Genomic DNA, 18,865 nt, shown 5'->3' on the forward strand with positions numbered 1-18,865 from the left:
TGCACTACCTGTGTTATACTCTTGCAGTAGCTTGCAAGCAACTAGCCGATTACAGTTTACAGGCAAAGAATGCACAACTGATAACTACCCACGTGAATAACGGATCATCAGGGACGTCAGTATGGCTGATATTGAAGTGAAACCCCTCCCACAGTGTGATGTCACTACCATGGTTCTGACATCACACTGTGGGAGCCTTGTTGCATTGTGGGAAATAACAGTACAGCTGTTTCCAACTGCCAAAAAAGCAAGCAGCATCTCCTTCCACTAACTAATGTGATAAATGTCAGAATGTAAATCAGGGAGAGGAAAGCTTTTACAATGGGCAAACACTGACTAAATCATTTATACATAATTGTAAAAATTAAGCACTTTTTTATTACATTATTTTCACTGAAGTTCCTCTTTAAGATCAGGTGTTTTTGTGTCTACACAACTTCCACGCTTGTTTTATGTCCCTTGGAAGGTGGACCCCAAGGCTGTAAGGGGCACCAGGCAAGGGGCAGGGTCTTTACACTGGGGGCCCATCAAAACATTGCTGGGGGCCCCATGATTTATAGTTATGTCCCTGCTAGTTGGGCTTTGTTCACACCTTTTTACCATATCTGCACTTCCAGCCTATTGATTTACATGTGCGGTCAGATCCAATGCATTTTCATATTACAGAAAATACAGAAAAACAAACACAGTGTGAAAGGGGCCTTAGTGGTCCTTTTCTTATAGATCATTCTACACCATTACTCTAAAGACATGCTGGCTCGTTAAGTATTTATGTATGCCCAACACATAACTAACCAAACCAGACTTACTGCTTTATGTGCTCTTGTTCCACCCGGAGTTCTTGTACAATGTCTTCAAACTGGTTCTTTTCAGCCTCCAGAATCTGGTTTAATCTCTCCAGCTCCTACAGACACACAAATGATGGGTATTAGGATACGTCAGGGACCCATGCAGGCTATATGAGTAGTACAGAAATCAATGTGCAAAGTGTAGTAAGCAATAATAACCTATTAGCAATAATTCATCATTGATCCAACCCCAGTCAACTCTCTTTGCACTGCCTGTCTAAATGCGACATCTCTTAAAACTTCTGGCTTTGCTATATTGCCAAATATTTATATCTACTAAGCCTGCATGTAGCCTTGCTGCCAATGGCATAGCTACAGAGCCATGGGCAACAGTGCAAATATAACCCTGCTCCACTAGCACTGTATGTATGCTGCAGGCAAAGCATGAAATCCAGGCATTTTTTAGAATCAGGTCAAGCAAAGAAAACGCTTCATATTTCACATATTCCCTACGTGTTCTATAGACTGCCTAAATGTGAACTGGCAAACTAGAGAATAAGAAAGAAAGAACATTTATATTACCCTTTTCTCCTGGTGGACTCAAAGTGTCAGAGCTGCAGCCACTGCCTATAGTGCACACTCTATAGGCAGTAGCAGCGTTAGGGAGTCTTGCCCAAGGTCTCCTATTGAATAGGTGCTGGCTTACTGAACAGGAAGAGACAAGATTTAACCCTGGTCTCCTCTGTCAGAGGCAAAGCCCTTAACGCTATCCATCCAACCATTAATTTGTTTTATTTTAAGATGATGGAGAAAATCAGATGGAACGTTACAGGGTTAAAATTATGAGCATTCTTTGCTTCGATGTTGAGAACACTATCAAAGGTAAAATACGATCTAATTTGTATCTGGAAAAATTGTCAAAAAGTGTCAAAATGGATGTCAAAAGAAATTCCGCTACTGTTCAGTTCCGAGGAGGTGACAGCAAGTAATTTGTAAGGTGCACATGCCAACATAATAATCTCTTTTGTGCAAAAAACAGGAATTAAGTGCAATTTAAAATGCATTTGCAGCTTTTTTTGCAACTAGTAGCTTAATGACAGTTCTGTTTCTCTTATTTTGTTTTCTGTGATCATACCCTTCACTTTGGTTATAAAAATGTCTTTTCAATAAAAATGGAAAACAAATTGCGATTCAAAATGATGTTCTAGCCTTCTCCTGTTGCAATAAGTAGACAAATGATAGTTTGTTTTGTCGTTTTTTTCCCTCCCACAACAATATCTTACGTTTTATAGTTTAAGATATGTCCTTGGCAATAAAGGTGTTATCCATGGTGTTATTTTCATACTGCTTTGCCTAAATAGTACGTTGTCATTTACATGTTGCCAAAATGGGTCCCAGGCATTCTATACAATGCCTAACAAAGTACATCATATTTTGGTATTTTGGAAACAAAGCAGACATTTTGTGCCTAAAACCTTCAGGCTATACAATGTTTGGATATCGCACTTTCCCTGTCTCATGTATAATTATGTGATTACAATCCATCATAGCTCGCCCAGAATCATACTTAAATGACCATTACAGGCACCTTTGCAAATTAGAGAAGATGACCCTGATGTCCACAGAATGCTTGGGAGAAACCAGGCATGCCTGAAAACCAGGCTAGACAGCTAGAATTTTTCTGCACCGCAGGCACTGGCTAGCACACTTGGGCTTGTCCCCCAGCCTCCCCTCTCCATACAACAAAATACCTATCTCTGCAGAGGGCCAAGCAGTGTGTTTGTACAGAATATGGCTGCCTGAAACTATCAAGAATGATCATTTCAAATGACAATTATTGAAAGTGTGTATCTAGCTTAGCAATGCTGCCATTGTGGAGCCTACAGAAACTGTTGTAGGTTCTCGGTAGTAATTACAGAGGCTAGTCACTGGGGCTTTTGCTTAAGATTGTTAATCAGCTTGGAAAAACTTAAAGTGCACACAAATCAAACACCTGCTTAGCAAGTCAAGAGCCTGTACAGATATATTCACTTGTGTGCTGCCTGCATTGTACCAATGCTCAGTTAGCGCGAAATGCAGTGCATGGTAATTGGCTGCATTACTCGAATACATAACATTGCACTAATTATGCAAAGCACACGATACTCTGCTGGCATTAGTACTGGTAATATCGCTGTGTGCTGAGTGTGCACGACAGTTTTACTGGCTCTGCATAAATCTAGGCGAGTTCTTCAAAGTAAAGGTACAATTCAGATCTCCAGATTTATAGAAGCTGTGATCAGCTTACCTGATCGCCCCTTTCATACAGGATCGCCATTGTGCACGCAGTATGGTGACAATTCCCATATTAGTAAATTGTACATTAAAAGCAGGTCTGATCGCAAGTATATAGATTGCAAAACAGCGTTCCCCCTTTTCTGTTTACAAAATATCTTTATTGAAACACACATAGTAAATCCAAAACAAATGTTTTATTGTGCCATTATCTTATCAGCTATTTGGAAATGCTGGAGCCAAAGGTCAGAAGGATTAACATTCTCCAACAGTCATTCTCCAACTCAACTATCATACTTTTTAATGCTATTTATTGAATGTCTCCTTCACCTTATTTCTCAACATGCTACCAGAAGGGCAAACAATCAGATGACTGCCATGAGTTTCCTGAAATTTTAGCTAGAACAATATACTAAGGTCTCTGGCAAGGAGCCTCAAGCTACCCACTGGGTCATGGAACAATAGGTTATTAAATTTAGGAATGAAGTCCTCCAATGAGTGATATACAGTGGCTTGCAAAAGTATTCGGCCCCCTTGAAGTTTTCCACATTTTGTCATATTACTGCCACAAACATGAATCAATTTTATTGGAATTCCATGTGAAAGACCAATACAAAGTGCTGTACACTGTGAAGTGGAATGAAAATCATACATGATTCCAATAATTTTTTACAAATCAATAACTGCAAAGTGGGTGTGCGTAATTATTCAGCCCCCTGAGTCAATACTTTGTAGAACCACCTTTTGGTGCAATTACAGCTGCCAGTCTTTTAGGGTATGTCTCTACCAGCTTTGCACATCTAGAGACTAAAATCCTTGCCCATTCTTCTTTGCAAAACAGGTCCAGCTCAGTCAGATTAGATGGACAGCGTTTGTGAACAGCAGGTTTCAGATCTTGCCACAGATTCTCAATTGGGTTTAGATCTGGACTTTGACTGGGCCATTCTAACACATGGATATGTTTTGTTTTAAACCATTCTATTGTTGCCCTGGCTTTATGTTTAGGGTCGTTGTCCTGCTGGAAGGTGAACCTCTGCCCTAGTCTCAAGTCTTTTGCAGATTCCAAGAGGTTTTCTTCAGGGATGCTCAGGTGTGCCTCATCCACGAATTCGGCAATCCGCGTGGTTGCAAATAAAAAATCCGCATTCGGCCCCGCCGCATGCGGATTTTCGTCCGCGTCCACGCAACCACGCGGATTTTCTGCCGTGAATGGCGTAATCACGCGTGGATTCCCGCCCGGAGGCGGATTTTCTTTTAACGTTAATAACAAAGCCCCCATACATGCTACAATCCCCCAAATTGCATGGATTATCGAGGTGATAAGGGGCAACATAACTTCAACATAAAAAAATTCCCAAAACATTTTTTTTCTAGAGAAAATGGATTTTAAAGTGAAATCAACACTTTAAATGGGGCTATTAATTGGTAATAAGTGGTTTTAAAAAGGGATATACGCGTTAAGCAGTCAAAGAGGTGAAGGCGAGTTCCAATGGCACTTGGCGGCGAAGGTACCGCTGGAGGAGGATGAGTGGCTGACGCCAAAAAGGCCCCAGAGAGGTTTTTGTAATTTTTTTTGTTTGTTTTGCAGCAATTAGCAATGACATCGCAGCAGAGTTGTCAGTGGACACGGGCAGTGTGAACGCAGAGTGCAGTGGTGGTAGCGACTGAGTCAGGAGAAGGACTATGCGGGCGGTCAGTTCAGCAGCACAGAAGGACCACGGCAACATACTGGTAGTAGTAGTAGCAGCACAGCGTCATAGTGCTGGCCAAAAAATTAAATGCACCCGGTGACCCGGGCAGTGTGAACGCAGACAGAGTACATTGGTGGAAGCGACTGAGTCAGGAGGAGGAGGACAATGCGGGCGGTCAGTTCAGCAGCAGCAGCACAGAAGGACCATGGCAACATACTGGTGGTAGTAGTAGTAGCACAGTGTCATAGTGCTGGCCAAAAAATTAAATGCACCCGGTGACCCGGGCAGTGATAACACAGACAGAGTGCATTGGTGGTACCGTGGTAGCGACTGAGTCACGAGGAGGAGGAGGACAAAGCGGGCGTTCGGTTCAGCAGCAGCAGCAGCACAGAAGGACCATGGCAACATACTGGTGGTAGTAGTAGCAGCACAGCGTCATAGTGCTGGCCAAAAAATTAAATGCACCCGGTGACCCGGGCAGTGATAACGCAGACAGAGTGCATTGGTGGTACCGTGGTAGCGACTGAGTCAGGAGGAGGAGGAGGACAAATCGGGCGTTCAGTTCAGCAGCAGCACAGAAGGACCATGGCAACATACTGGTGGTAGTAGTAGCAGCACAGCGTCATAGTGCTGGCCAAAAAATTAAATGCACCCGGTGACCCGGGCAGTGATAACGCAGACAGAGTACATTGGTGGAAGCGACTGAGTCAGGAGGAGGAGGACAATGCGGGCGGTCAGTTCAGCAGCACAGAAGGAGGACCGTGGCAACTTACTGATAGTAGTACCATAACACCAAAAAATTAACCAAGGTAGGCACTAGGCAGGTAGTAACTGTCTTTATAAAGGCAGGCATAGTTAACAACAGCACATGCAGCAGCCACTTCATGTCCCCCTGTGTCCGACAATAGGGGCCAGGAACTCACCTTCCACGCAAGCCTGGTTGATTTTCAGGAAGGTGAGTTTGTCCACAGAGGCGTGGGAGAGCCGAGAGCGCTTCTCTGTGACCACGCCACCGGCCGCACTAAAGCATCTCTCTGAGAGGACACTGGAAGGAGGGCAGGATAGGAGTTCCAGGGTGTACTGGGAAAGCTCGCTCCAGATGTCCAGTCTCTTGACCCAGTACTCCAAGGGGTCCACGGGGCTGTCGGTGTCATTGAGCCCGCTGGATGACCCCATATAGTCAGACACCATGGTGGTCAATCGTTGCTTGTGCTGGTTGGTGGTGGATGCTGTGGCGGGCACCTCTGTTCTGGGCTGCTGCACTGCATACAGGCTCTTGCTTAGGCTCTTCAGGTCTCCGGGGCGCCAGTTGCTGCTGCTGCTGCTGGTGGTTGTTGTTGTGCTGCTAGTGGCAATGGCAGGCACTTCTTGCTGGCTTGGCAGAGCAGTTACAGTGGGGGTGGAAGGATGGGGGAATGCTTCCAGTAGTCTGCGCACAAGGGCCTCCTTCAACTCCCTTGTGCGTTGCTCGGTGGTGGATGGCATCATTAAGTCTCCCAGCTTCCCCTTCAGATGGGGATCAAGCATCAAGGTAATCCAGATGTCCTCCCTTGAACGCATCTGGATCACCCGGGGGTCCCTGCGAAGGCAGCGCAACATGTGCACAGCCATAGGAAACAAGTGGGCCCTGCCAGCAAGATCTTCCTCGTCCTCGCCATTGTCCCATAACGCATGCCTGTCCTCTTCCTGTGCCATGTCGTTGTCCTCCTCAAACCGCCATCCACGTACAACGCCTGCTGCACTCTGCTCCTCCTCCTCCTCCTCATTCAGGTTAGGGACCTCCAACTCTTCCACTACCTGCTGTGAGCCCTCCTCTGAGCTGGACTGTGCTGCCATCTGCTCCTGTTCTTCCAACTGCCTCAGGGCTTCATCCCCATGCTCAATTAAATTGTCCATTGCCTGCTCCAGTAGACAAACCATGGGCACCCACTGGCACACAGAGGCCCGCTCCTCACTGACCATCTTGGTTGCCTCCAGGAAGGGACTCAGCACCAGGCATACTTGCTGCATCAGTGTCCACTGAGTGGCAGTAATCATGGGGACTTGCTGGTTGCTGGGGACACTTGGGTCTAGCATGTAGGCCCTAAGAGCCAGCCTGTGCTGACACAGCCGCTCCAACATGGCCAGAGTCGAATTCCAGCGAACTGGCATGTCGATGATCATCCGGTGTTGTGGCCTTCCATACTGCTGCTGTAAGGTGGACAAAAATGCAGAGGCAGTGGCTGACAGGCGGAAAAAGCGTACCACCGCCCGGGCATCCTGCAGCAGCTCGCTCATCCCCTGGTAGCACCTACCAGGGGATGAGCGCTTGCTGGCCCAGCGCAAGAAGCGCTGCACCACAAGATTGAGCACGTGGGCCAAGCAGGGGATTTGCTGGAGGTTTCCCTGCTGCACTGCTGCCACCAGGTTGGCCCTGTTATCGGCTGCCACATACCCCACTTCCAGGCCTCTGGGGGTCAGCCACCTCCGCTCCTGCTTCCTGAGGGTGGCCAGGATGTTGGTGGCCGTAAGCCTCTCCTTCCCCAGGGTCACCAATTTTAAAAGGGCTTGGCAGTGCCGAGGCTTGGCGCTGCTGCTGCCGAGGCGGGCTTGCTTTCCGGGTGCAGAGGGAGTGTCGTGACAGGACCCTTCTGCATCCCCCCTGATCCCGCGTGGTGGCACCACTAGCTGGGCTGATGCGCTCTTGTCCTCCCTCCCTTCCATCAGTGTCACCCAGTGGGCCGTAAAGGACAGGTAGCGACCTGTCCCAAATCTGCTACTCCACGAGTCCATGGTCACGTGGACCCGCTTGTCCACAGAGTAGTCCAGGGAACGGGCCACATTTTCCACCGCAAACTTGTGGAGTGCTGGGATCGCGCTCCTGCTGAAATAGTGGCGACTGGGGACTTGCCACTCGGGGATGCCAAATTGGAGCAGCGTCCGCATGGCGCTCCCCTCCTGCACCAGGGAGTAGGGAAGCAGCTGTGATGCCATGGCCCGGGCCAGCAAGCCATTTAGTTTGCGGATCCGCCTGTGGCTTGGAGGCAGAGGCTTGGTCAGACCCTGAAAGGTGTCGCTCAGCAGGGTCTGACGACGCTGGGATGCAGGGGAGACAGAGGAGAGAGACGAACACTGGCTGCCAGCCTCAATGTCTGTGTCCTGAGTAGCCGAGGTGGAAGAGCGCTTGCGTGCTACTGCTGCTGCTGCTGTGGGGGATTCACGACCCTGAGGGAGGGATGATGCTGCTGCGCTGGTGGGCCTTCTGCTCTCAGGAACCCCTGCCAGCAGTGCCTGCTTCCTCTTAAAGTCCGCATACTCGCGGCAGTGGCGGCTTCTCAGGTGGCCCTGGAGGGATGAGGTACCCATCTTGCTCAGACTTTTCCCACGGCTCAATCTTTTGCTGCATAACCTGCACACCGCATACCTTTTGTCATCAGTACATTCCTCAAAGCAATCCCACACTGGTGACTTTAATTTACTGCGGCCCCCACTAGCAGAGGGTGCAGCGGAACAATGTGTGGTAGTAGTTGCCGGGGGTTGCATGGTGGTGGTGCCGGCTGAAGCAGTGTCCTGTCTACTTCCTCCACGCCCACTGCTGCCGATGCCCCTGCCCCTGCCTGACATATGGCGATATCCTTGCCTAGGCCGAGGTGACTCGTCATCCTGCTCTGCCTCTGACCATTCTTCCACGGACTCAGCAGGCTGCACATAGTTAGGGTCCACAACGTCGTCATCATCAGCAGCATCATCATAATCCAGCTCTTCCTCTGACTCCCCCGCCTCCTCTTCTGTCCCTACATCCCCAGACACAGACCCCTCTTCTTCATCACCAGAACTCAACAACGCTTGTGATTGTGGCCCGATCTCAATCTCTGCCACATCAGTCCCTAGTAAGTCCTGAGCTTCTTGCATCAGCAGGTTCCCAGAAGCTGGACTGAGGGACAGAACGCTGTCATCCTGGGAGGGCTGCTGACCAGTGGGTGCTGGGGTGGATGTCACAACAAGCGTGGGACGTTGGCTGCTGCTGCTGCTGCTGCTTGGAGTGGTGCTCACAGTAGAGGTCTGGGAGGAAGTCATGATGTCCATGAGTACGTCAGGTTCCATTTGCTCAACCACCACACGGGGACCAGAAACTTTAAAATATTTGGACAATGGCGTCCGCTGACTCGGCCCAGGCTTTGCTGCCCCCCCTTTCTGCTGCATCACGACCACGTACAGCTGGGCGTCCTCTCCCTGGACGTGGAGCAGTCCCAGAAGTGGCTGAGGCAATTGAACTCCCTTTCCTCTCACCCCGCGAAACCCTGCCAGACATGTTGCTAGTAATGAATCACTGGATGCAGTGGGCACAGTACAAGGTCACTGAAGGATGCACCAGGCACAGTACAACGGCACTGAAGGATGCAGTGGGCACAGTACAAGGTCACTGAAGGATGCAGTGGGCACAGCAGTGGGCACTGGATATAAAACTAGGTCACTGAAGGATGCAGTGGGCACAGTACAAGGTCACTGAAGGATGCAGTGGGCACAGTACAAGGGCACTGAAGGATGCAGTGGGCACAGCAGTGGGCACTGGATATACAACTAGGTCACTGAAGGATGCAGTGGGCACAGTACAAGGTCACTGAAGGATGCAGTGGGCACAGCAGTGGGCACTGGATATACAACTAGGTCACTGAAGGATGCAGTGGGCACAGTACAAGGTCACTGAAGGATGCAGTGGGCACAGCAGTGGGCACTGGATATACAACTAGGTCACTAAAGGATGCAGTGGGCACAGTACAAGGTCACTGAAGGATGCAGTGGGCACAGTACAAGGTCACTGAAGGATGCAGTGGGCACAGCAGTGGGCACTGGATATACAACTAGGTCACTGAAGGATGCAGTGGGCACAGTACAAGGTCACTGAAGGATGCAGTGGGCACAGCAGTGGGCACTGGATATACAACTAGGTCACTGAAGGATGCAGTGGTCACAGTACAAGGTCACTGAAGGATGCAGTGGGCACAGCAGTGGGCACTGGATATACAACTAGGTCACTGAAGGATGCAGTGGGCACACAAGGATGTCACACTGTGTAATGAGATGCTCATATGCCAGCGAGCGAGCAGTGGGCACTGGGCACGGCACAAGGTCACTGACAGAATGAATGAACAGCGCTGGCAGAGAGTGGCGGCGCCGGCGGTGTGACTGGCTGCCTGCAAATAGTACAAGTGTATAACTGTCACTGGAATATACAAGTGAACACTGCAGCTGCACTAACCTGCCTGCCTGCACTACACACAGATAATCCCCACTCCCACTACACTGACTACACTGCAGCACTGAACCTGCCTGCACTACACACAGTTAAATAATCACTAGACTCCCACACTCCCACTACACTACACTGACTACAACTAACTACAGCAATCACTCACTGACTAGCTAACTGTGTACAGTATTAGAGCAGTGTTAGCAAAAAAAAACGCTTTGTTTTTAACACAATAAATGCACTTGCTCAAACAACAATGGCCTGGAGATAATCCTCTCAGCACCACAGTCTAGCAAGGACAGAGCTTTTCCATCATGACCGCCGCTTTATATTCAGGAGGGGAGGGCATAGCTCCCCTCCTGTGATTGGTTGCTAGGGCCTGGCTGGGGCACTCTGATTGGCTTGCAATGTGTCACTTCCGCATAGTTTGACGCATTTCCGCAAACCACGACTTCAGCACCGTGTTTCACGAGCGTGAATGCGGATTTCTGTCCGCATTCACGCGAAGCCGAAGTAGATTTTCGTGGTTGAAAATCTATTCACGGCTTAGCGTGTCCGAGGCGGAATGCGTCAAAATGGTCGTGAATCCACGCGTAAGCGTGATCACGACCTGGCGGTGAGCACCACTGGTTTTCTTCCAAGATTGCCCTGTATTTGGCTCCATACATCTTCCCATCAACTCTGAAGAGAAGAACCCCCAGAGCATGATGCTGCCACCACCATATTTGACATTGGGGATGGTGTGTTCTGAGTGATGTGCAGTGTTAGTTTACCGCCACACATAGCGTTTTGCATTTTGGCCAACAAGTTCAATTTTGGTCTCATCTAACCAGAGCACCTTCTTCCACGTTTGCTGTGTCCCCCACATGGCTTGTGGCAAACTGCAAATGGGACTTCTTATGCTTTTCTGTTAACAATGGCTTTCTTCTTGCCACTCTTTCATAAAGGCCAACTTTGTGCAGTGCACGACTAATAGTTGTCCTATGGACAGATTCCCCCACCTGAGCCGTAGATCTTTGCAGCTCATCCAGAGTCACCATGGGCCTCTTGACTGCATTTCTGATCAGCGCTTTCCTTGTTCGGCCTGTGAGTTTAGGTGGACGGCCTTGTCTTGGTAGGTTTACAGTTGTGCCATACTCCTTCCATTTCTAAATGATCGCTTGCTCCGTGGGATGTTCAAGGCTTTGGAAATCTTTTTGTAGCCTATGTCTGCTTTAAATTTCTCAAAAACTTTATCCCTGACCTGCGGGTGTGTTCTTTGGACTTCATGGTGTTGTTGCTCCCAAGATCCTCTTAGACAACCTCTGAGGCCGTCACAGAGCAGCTGTATTTGTACTGACATTAGATTACACACAGGTGCACTCTATTTAGTCATTAGCACTCATCAGGCAATGTCTATGGGCAACTGACTACACTCAGACAAAAGGGGGCTGAATAATTACGCACACCCCACTTTGCAGTTATTTATTTGTAAAAAATGTTTGGAATCACGTATGATTTTCGTTCCACTTCTCACGTGTACACCACTTTGTATTGGTCGTTCACGTGGAATTACAATAACATTGATTCATGTTTGTGGCAGTAATGTGACAAAATGTGGAAAACTTCAAGGAGGCCGAATACTTTTACAAGCCACTGTATGTAGTGCATTGAAAATATAGAGCTCAGTCTATTGGTCAGCTGCTGAATAGTAAGAAAATCTGTTTTCCAGTTAAAGGCAATTGTCCAGTGTGTTATGCTGGGAATACACCATGCATTTTTCCAGCAGATATTGTAGATGGTTCGATAGATAATTTCCGACATGTCCAATCTCACATTAGATCGTTTTACCGCTCGATTTCTCATAGAAGTGAATGAAAAAAGATGGAGGAGAAGTGGAGAATCGATCTGCAAAATCGATCAAGCAGAGGATTGAGCGGAAAAAATGCATTGTGTTTTCCCAGCATTACTCCTGTTACAGCCCAAAAGAACATTTATGTGCAGCAGTCCCTCTTTTTTCTATGCAGTCCTCTTTCCCCTTATTTGTAGCATCACCACTAGGGAGCAATTAGGGCACGTGTTTGTTTGAGGTTGCCACATCTGGTGTCACCATGGAAGGAGTGACACCTGGGCAGAAGTGATTGAGGCTCCAGCCAGTGGGGCCTATTAGCATTGGGGAGTCTGGGGACATGGGGAGGGGGGCCGACATCATTCCTCACTCCTTCTCCATGAGCCCTCCTCCTATGTCCCTATGCAGAGTAGGGCGCAGCATTGGTGTCCATGCTCCTCGAAAGCCGGCCGCTCACTCTACTTCCTGTTTTCTGCACGTCGAATAATACACACGACATGCAAAGAGAGTAGCTAGCTGCCAAGGAGCATGGACGCATCGGAATCATTAGACCACCAGGCAAGAAATATGGGGATAAGGAGGTATAAGCAGACCACCAGGGATATCTGTAGATAATCAGCACCAGCCGGGTGTCAAATACCCTGGGTACACCAATGAAAACCTTAGGATTTGGATGGATGAATGGTTTGAGTTAGCAAACAGTAGCAGGTTAGGATAGCACAATAAGGGTATAAGAGGCGCCCTGGTGTAATAAAAGCATCTAAAAACAGTTTAAAAACGGGAAATAAATTTGAGGTGGCTTACCTCAGTGACGAAAAAATCTTTGTGTTTTACAAAGGTTTTTATTAGTAGCACAGGCAACGCGTTTCGCGGGTCAGAGCCCGCTTCCTCAGGCCAATAACAGTGCCAAACTAAATGACAGATTCAGCAAAGGGAGCCTTGAGAGGCTCCCTTTGCTGAATCTGTCATTTAGTTTGGCACTGTTATTGGCCTGAGGAAGCGGGCTCTGACCCGCGAAACGCGTTGCCTGTGCTACTAATAAAAACCTTTGTAAAACACAAAGATTTTTTCGTCACTGAGGTAAGCCACCTCAAATTTATTTCCCGTTTTTAAACTGTTTTTAGATGCTTTTATTACACCAGGGCGCCTCTTATACCCTTATTGTGCAATCATACCCCCTTACCTCATCTGTCTGAGGGGTGGGTACAGACCACACGTGGCTTCGAACACGGCGGATATCTGTCCCCTTTCTTTTACCAAGGAGAGCGACCGCATCCAGGTCCCTAGGGACCACCCTGAGTGGAGTCGGGTTTGTTGTCTCCACCTGCTTCCTGTGGTCGGTTGCCCCTCTGCAACCCACCTTTGTGAGTAGTGTCTTACTTTTATTACGTTCAATTGTTTTTGACATACTACACTATTGGGCTCCCACTTTTGTCTCCTGTATCTTTTCACTAGAGGGTGTTTTTGACACCCACTAGGTTAGGATAGATTTACAATAGATTGGGAGCAAGGTTAGGACTAAGGCTCATTTAACCACTTAAGGACCACAGGCTTAAATCCCTCAGTGACCAGGCCATTTTTTACTAATTAGGCCACTGCAGCTTTAAGGCCTCACTGCAGGGCCGTACAACCTAGTACACAAATGATGTCACACGGCTGTCCCCAGTACAGTGCTGCCTTAGATCGCAGAGCTGTACAGTGTTATTAGACGGCGATCGCCGCTGGGAGACTGATGATGGAGCAGAGCTGCAGGGCTGTACAACCTAGCACACAAGTGATGCCCCCCCTTTTCTGCGCACCAACAGAGCTTTCTGTTGGTGGACTCTGATCCCTGCAGGGATGTTTATTTATTGATTTATTTGTCTTTTTTTTTTATAAATTTGTGCATTTTTCTTTATAACCCTCCCTCCTTCCCCCTGTCAGCCAATCAGCACGATTGGCTGTCATAGGCGCCGACCTATGACAGCGGATTGCTTTAGTGCCTCCCAGGGGGACATCCGTGTCACACAGCTGTCTCCAGTACAACGCTGCCTTAGATCGCAGCGCTCTACAGTGTTATTATTTTTTCAGATCGTATTGCATGAAAACAGAGAATCTAATGGGCTTAATTGATCCTGAATGATCACATTATCGATTATTTTCTTAAAGAAATTATTGTTTTGCTCGGCGTATATTTTTCATGATCATAACTGTTGGAGATTTGATCACAAGATTGATTCTTGAGTAGTGTGGATCAATTAAATATATAATATTTTTTCTTTTAATCTAAATGATCTTACTGAAAATATGATAATTTGCTAAAAATTGTAATGTTAATGGCCACCTGTGAAATTGTAAAAGAGTCATTTGTGATGCTCTGTGCTGCAGAGCATGAAGGGAAATTGGATTTGTAAATGATGGTGAAAATGACATGGCACTACTGGTCATAACCTTCTAATAACATCCCCACCTTACAGATTCAAGGCAAATGAGGAGCTATTTCCTGTGTGTGTTATGTCACCTCTTTCTGTTCCCGCTGTGAGCACAGCTCCTCTGTCTCCTCCATCAGTTTATCTGCAGAATGACAAGCACAGAAAATAGTATACAGTGTGAACAGCAGCCACAATATATAGCACAGAAGAGAGTGTACAGTGCGAACAGCAGTCACAATATAAAGCACAGAAGAGAGTGTACAGTGCGAACAGCAGCCACAATATAAAGCACAGAAGAGAGTGTACAGTGCGAACAGCAGCCACAATATAAAGCACAGAAGAGAGTGTACAGTGCGAACAGCAGCCACAATATAAAGCACAGAAGAGAGTGTACAGTGCGAACAGCAGTCACAATATATAGCACAGAAGAGAGTGTACAGTGCGAACAGCAGCCACAATATAAAGCACAGAAGAGAGTGTACAGTGTGGGCAGCAGCCACAATATAAAGCACAGAAGAAAGTGTACAGTGTGGGCAGCAGCCACAATATAAAGCACAGAAGAGAGTGTACAGTGTGGGCAGAAGCCACAATATAAAGCACAGAAGAAAGTGTACAGTGTGGGCAGCAGCCACAATATAAAGCACAGAAGAGAGTGTACAGTGCGGGCAGCAGCCACAATATAAAGCACAGAAGAGAGTGTACAGTGTGGGCAGCAGCCACAATATAGAGCACAGCAGAGAGTGAACAGTGTGGGCAGCAGCCACAATATAAAGCACAGAAGAAAGTGTAGAGTGTGGGCAGCAGCCACAATATAAAGTACAGAAGAAAGTGTACAGTGTGGGCAGCAGCCACAATATAAAGCACAGAAGAGAGTGTACAGTGTGGGCAGCAGCCACAATATAAAGCACAGAAGAGAGTGTACAGTATGGGCAGCAGTCACAATATAAAGCACTAAAGAGAGTGTACAGTATGGGCAGCAGCCACAATATAAAGCACAGAAGAGAGTGTACAGTGTGGGCAGCAGCCACAATATAAAGCACAGAAGAGAGTGTACAGTGTGGGCAGCAGCCACAATATAAAGCACAGAAGAGAGTGTACAGTATGGGCAGCAGTCACAATATAAAGCACAGAAGAGAGTGTACAGTATGGGCAGCAGCCACAATATAAAGCACAGAAGAGAGTGTAGAGTGCAGACAGTAAACACAATATAAAGCGCAGCAGAGAGTGTACAGTGCAGACAGCAGTCACAATATAAAGCACAGAAGAGTGTACAGTGCGTACAGCAGCAACAATATAAAGCCACGCTCTGACAGGAGCCATCTCTCAGTTTAACAATATCATGAATTATAAATGAGCAAACACATTTCACGATGACTAACACACATGGGGAGCTTTTCCCTCCTATAATGAAAGAGACACCATCTCCATGAGTCCAGAGAAAGCAGTAAGATACAGTGGACAGATAAACAACAGATTCAACTGGCTATGGCTGATTATGATGGTTACACGGCGTCACTGCACTTTAATAAAAAATGATATATAAAAGAAAAACACATAATGCAGTCTAGAAAGACTTTATACTTTATCAGGAATCAGGAAGTAGAAAGTGTATAAGCAGCTATGCGATGGATGAGACCAGCGGCAAGTGAGTGGCAATTGGAGCGGGAGGGGAGGGGAGTTGCTAATATATGGCTACCCGCTGCACACAGAGGAGCCCTGGGGAGAATGAGGGGGGTGGGCAGAATGAGGGGGGGGGGAGAAGGAGGGAGGGAGAAGTCGGGCTCCCCACAACACGGCTGAGTCTCAATGTGGTAGTGACGCCCCTCTCCATCACCTATACGTTTTGGGCAAGGTTACCTACAACTAAGCTAACCTACACTGGCTGCACCGATACCTCACTACCTATACTGAAGGCACCTATACCAAGTTACCTATATTTAGCTACCAATACTGAAGGCACTTATAACTAGCTACCTATAATTAGTGTTGGGCGAACAGTGTTCGCCACTGTTCGGGTTCTGCAGAACATCACCCTGTTCGGGTGATGTTCGGGTTCGGCCGAACACCTGATGGTGTTCGGCCAAACTGTTCGGCCATATGGCCGAACTAAGAGCGCATGGCCGAACGTTAACCGAACGTTCGGCTAGCGCTGTGATTGGCCGAACGGGTCACGTGTAGTGTTGGGCGAACATCTAGATGTTCGGGTTCGGGCCGAACATGGCCAAACTCCGAACATAATGGAAGTCAATGGGGACCCGAACTTTCGTGCTTTGTAAAGCCTCCTTATATGCTACATACCCCAAATTTACAGGGTATGTGCACCTTGGGAGTGGGTACAAGAGGAAAAAAGATTTAGCAAAAAGAGCTTATAGTTTTTGAGAAAATCGATTTTAAAGTTTCAAAGGGAAAACTGTCTTTTAAATGCGGGAAATGTCTGTTTTCTTTGCACAGGTAACATGCTTTTTGTCGGCATGCAGTCATAAATGTAATACATATAAGAGGTTCCAGGAAAAGGGACCGGTAACGCTAACCCAGCAGCAGCACACGTGATGGAACAGGAGGAGGGTGGCGCAGGAGGAGAAGGCCACGCTTTGAGACACAACAACCCAGGCCTTGCATGAGGACAAGAAGCGTGCGGATAGCAATTTGCATTTTGTCGCCATGCAGTCATAAATGTAATACAGATGAGAGGTTCAATAAACAGGGACCGGAAACGCTAACCCATCACAGATGTTCATTGTTCATGTTACTTGGTTGGGGTCCGGGAGTGTTGCGTAGTCGTTTCCAATCCAGGATTGATTCATTTTAATTTGAGTCAGACGGTCTGCATTTTCTGTGGAGAGGCGGATACGCCGCCGATCTGTGACGATGCCTCCGGCAGCACTGAAACAGCGTTCCGACATAACGCTGGCTGCCGGGCAAGCCAGCACCTCTATTGCGTACATTGCCAGTTTGTGCCAGGTGTCTAGCTTCGATACCCAATAGTTGAAGGGTGCAGATGGATTGTTCAACACAGCTACGCCATCTGACATGTAGTCCTTGACCATCTTCTCCACGCGATCGGTGTTGGAGGTGGATCTGCACGCTTGCTGTTCTGTGTGCTGCTGCATGGGTGTCAGAAAATTTTCCCACTCCAAGGACATTGCCGATACCATTCCCTTTTGGGCACTAGCTGCGGCTTGTGTTGTTTGCTGCCCTCCTGGTCGTCCTGGGTTTGCGGAAGTCAGTCTGTCGGCGTACAACTGGCTAGAGGAGGGGGAGGATGTCAATCTCCTCTCTAAAGTCTCCACAAGGGCCTGCTGGTATTCTTCCATTTTGACCTGTCTGACTCTTTCTTCAAGCAGTTTTGGAACATTGTGTTTGTACCGTGGATCCAGAAGGGTATAAACCCAGTAATTGGTGTTGTCCAGAATGCGCACAATGCGTGGGTCGCGTTCAATGCAGTCCTAGGCCGAAGAGGTCATAGCCTAGGGTCACAAAACCTGTTTATTTGGGCAATTTCAATGGTGGCGAGTCTGATGTACATAAATCGCAGCAATGGCCGTTAGCAACGTCTGAATTTCACGAAATGTCTCATGCAGGTAGAAGACATATTGTTAGACTTGGGCTCCAAAGATGGGTTTTCTACATCTCTGCAAACCAGAGTTACGGGGCTCCAAATTTGGTAAAATCCCCCATAGGCTTTCATTGGGCCTCCTATTTACAGTTCCAAAATCTCACATCTTTTCAAAGGGCAATGGCTCAGCAGTACCAAATTTTCTAGCATTGTAGGGACCCTTAGGGGGAACATGACTGGTGAGTTTCGGGCCCCTAGGCCAAAGAGGTCATAGCCTAGGGTCACAAAAACCTGTTTATTTGGGCTATTTCAATGGTAGTGATGGTGGCGTACATAAATCTCAGCAATGGCCGTTAGCAAAGTCTGAATCTCACGAAATGTCTCATGCAGGTAGAAGACATATTGTTAGACTTGGATTCCAAAGATGGGGTCCCTACATCTCTGCAAACCAGAGTTACAGGGGTCCAAAATTGGTAAAATCCCCCATAGGATTTCATTGCCTCCCTATTTCACTTTCCAAAATCTCACATCTTTTCAAAGGGCAATGGCTCAGCAGTACCAAATTTTCTAGCATTGTAGGGACCCTTAGGGGGAACATGACTGGTGAGTTTCGGGCCCCTAGGCCGAAGAGGTCATAGCCTAGGGTCACAAAAACCTGTTTATTTGGGCTATTTCAATGGTAGTGATGGTGGCGTACATAAATCTCAGCCATGGCCGTTAGCAACGTCTGAATCTCACGAAATGTCTCATGCAGGTAGAAGACATATTGTTAGACTTGGATTCCAAAGATGGGGTCCCTACATCTCTGCAAACCAGAGTTACAGGGGTCCAAAATTGGTAAAATCCCCCATAGAATTTCATTGCCTCCCTATTTCACTTTCCAAAATCTCACATCTTTTCAAAGGGCAATGGCTTAGCAGTACCAAATTTTCTAGCATTGTAGGGACCCTTAGGGGGAACATGACTGGTGAGTTTCGGGCCCCTAGGCCGAAGAGGTCATAGCCTAGGGTCACAAAAACCTGTTTATTTGGGCTATTTCAATGGTAGTGATGGTGGCGTACATAAATCTCAGCAATGGCCGTTAGCA

The 18,865-nt window shown here is 47.5% G+C and overlaps 1 protein-coding gene across 7 annotated transcripts in view; it reads right to left on the reverse strand.

Moving 5' to 3' along the window:
• PLEKHD1 (pleckstrin homology and coiled-coil domain containing D1) overlaps positions 1-18,865 on the reverse strand; it is a 664,905-nt gene that overhangs the window by 35,054 nt on the left and 610,986 nt on the right. For all 7 annotated transcript variants that reach the window (XM_068253846.1, XM_068253843.1, XM_068253844.1 and 4 more), the window contains 2 exons: positions 14,312-14,364; positions 810-904 (listed from right to left, as the gene is read on the reverse strand). In XM_068253846.1, the coding sequence (XP_068109947.1) occupies positions 810-904; positions 14,312-14,364 (148 nt within the window). The remainder of the gene's footprint in view (positions 1-809; positions 905-14,311; positions 14,365-18,865) is intronic.

The sequence above is a fragment of the Hyperolius riggenbachi genome, chromosome 9 (genome assembly GCF_040937935.1).
Source record: "Hyperolius riggenbachi isolate aHypRig1 chromosome 9, aHypRig1.pri, whole genome shotgun sequence".
Taxonomy (NCBI): domain Eukaryota; kingdom Metazoa; phylum Chordata; class Amphibia; order Anura; family Hyperoliidae; genus Hyperolius; species Hyperolius riggenbachi.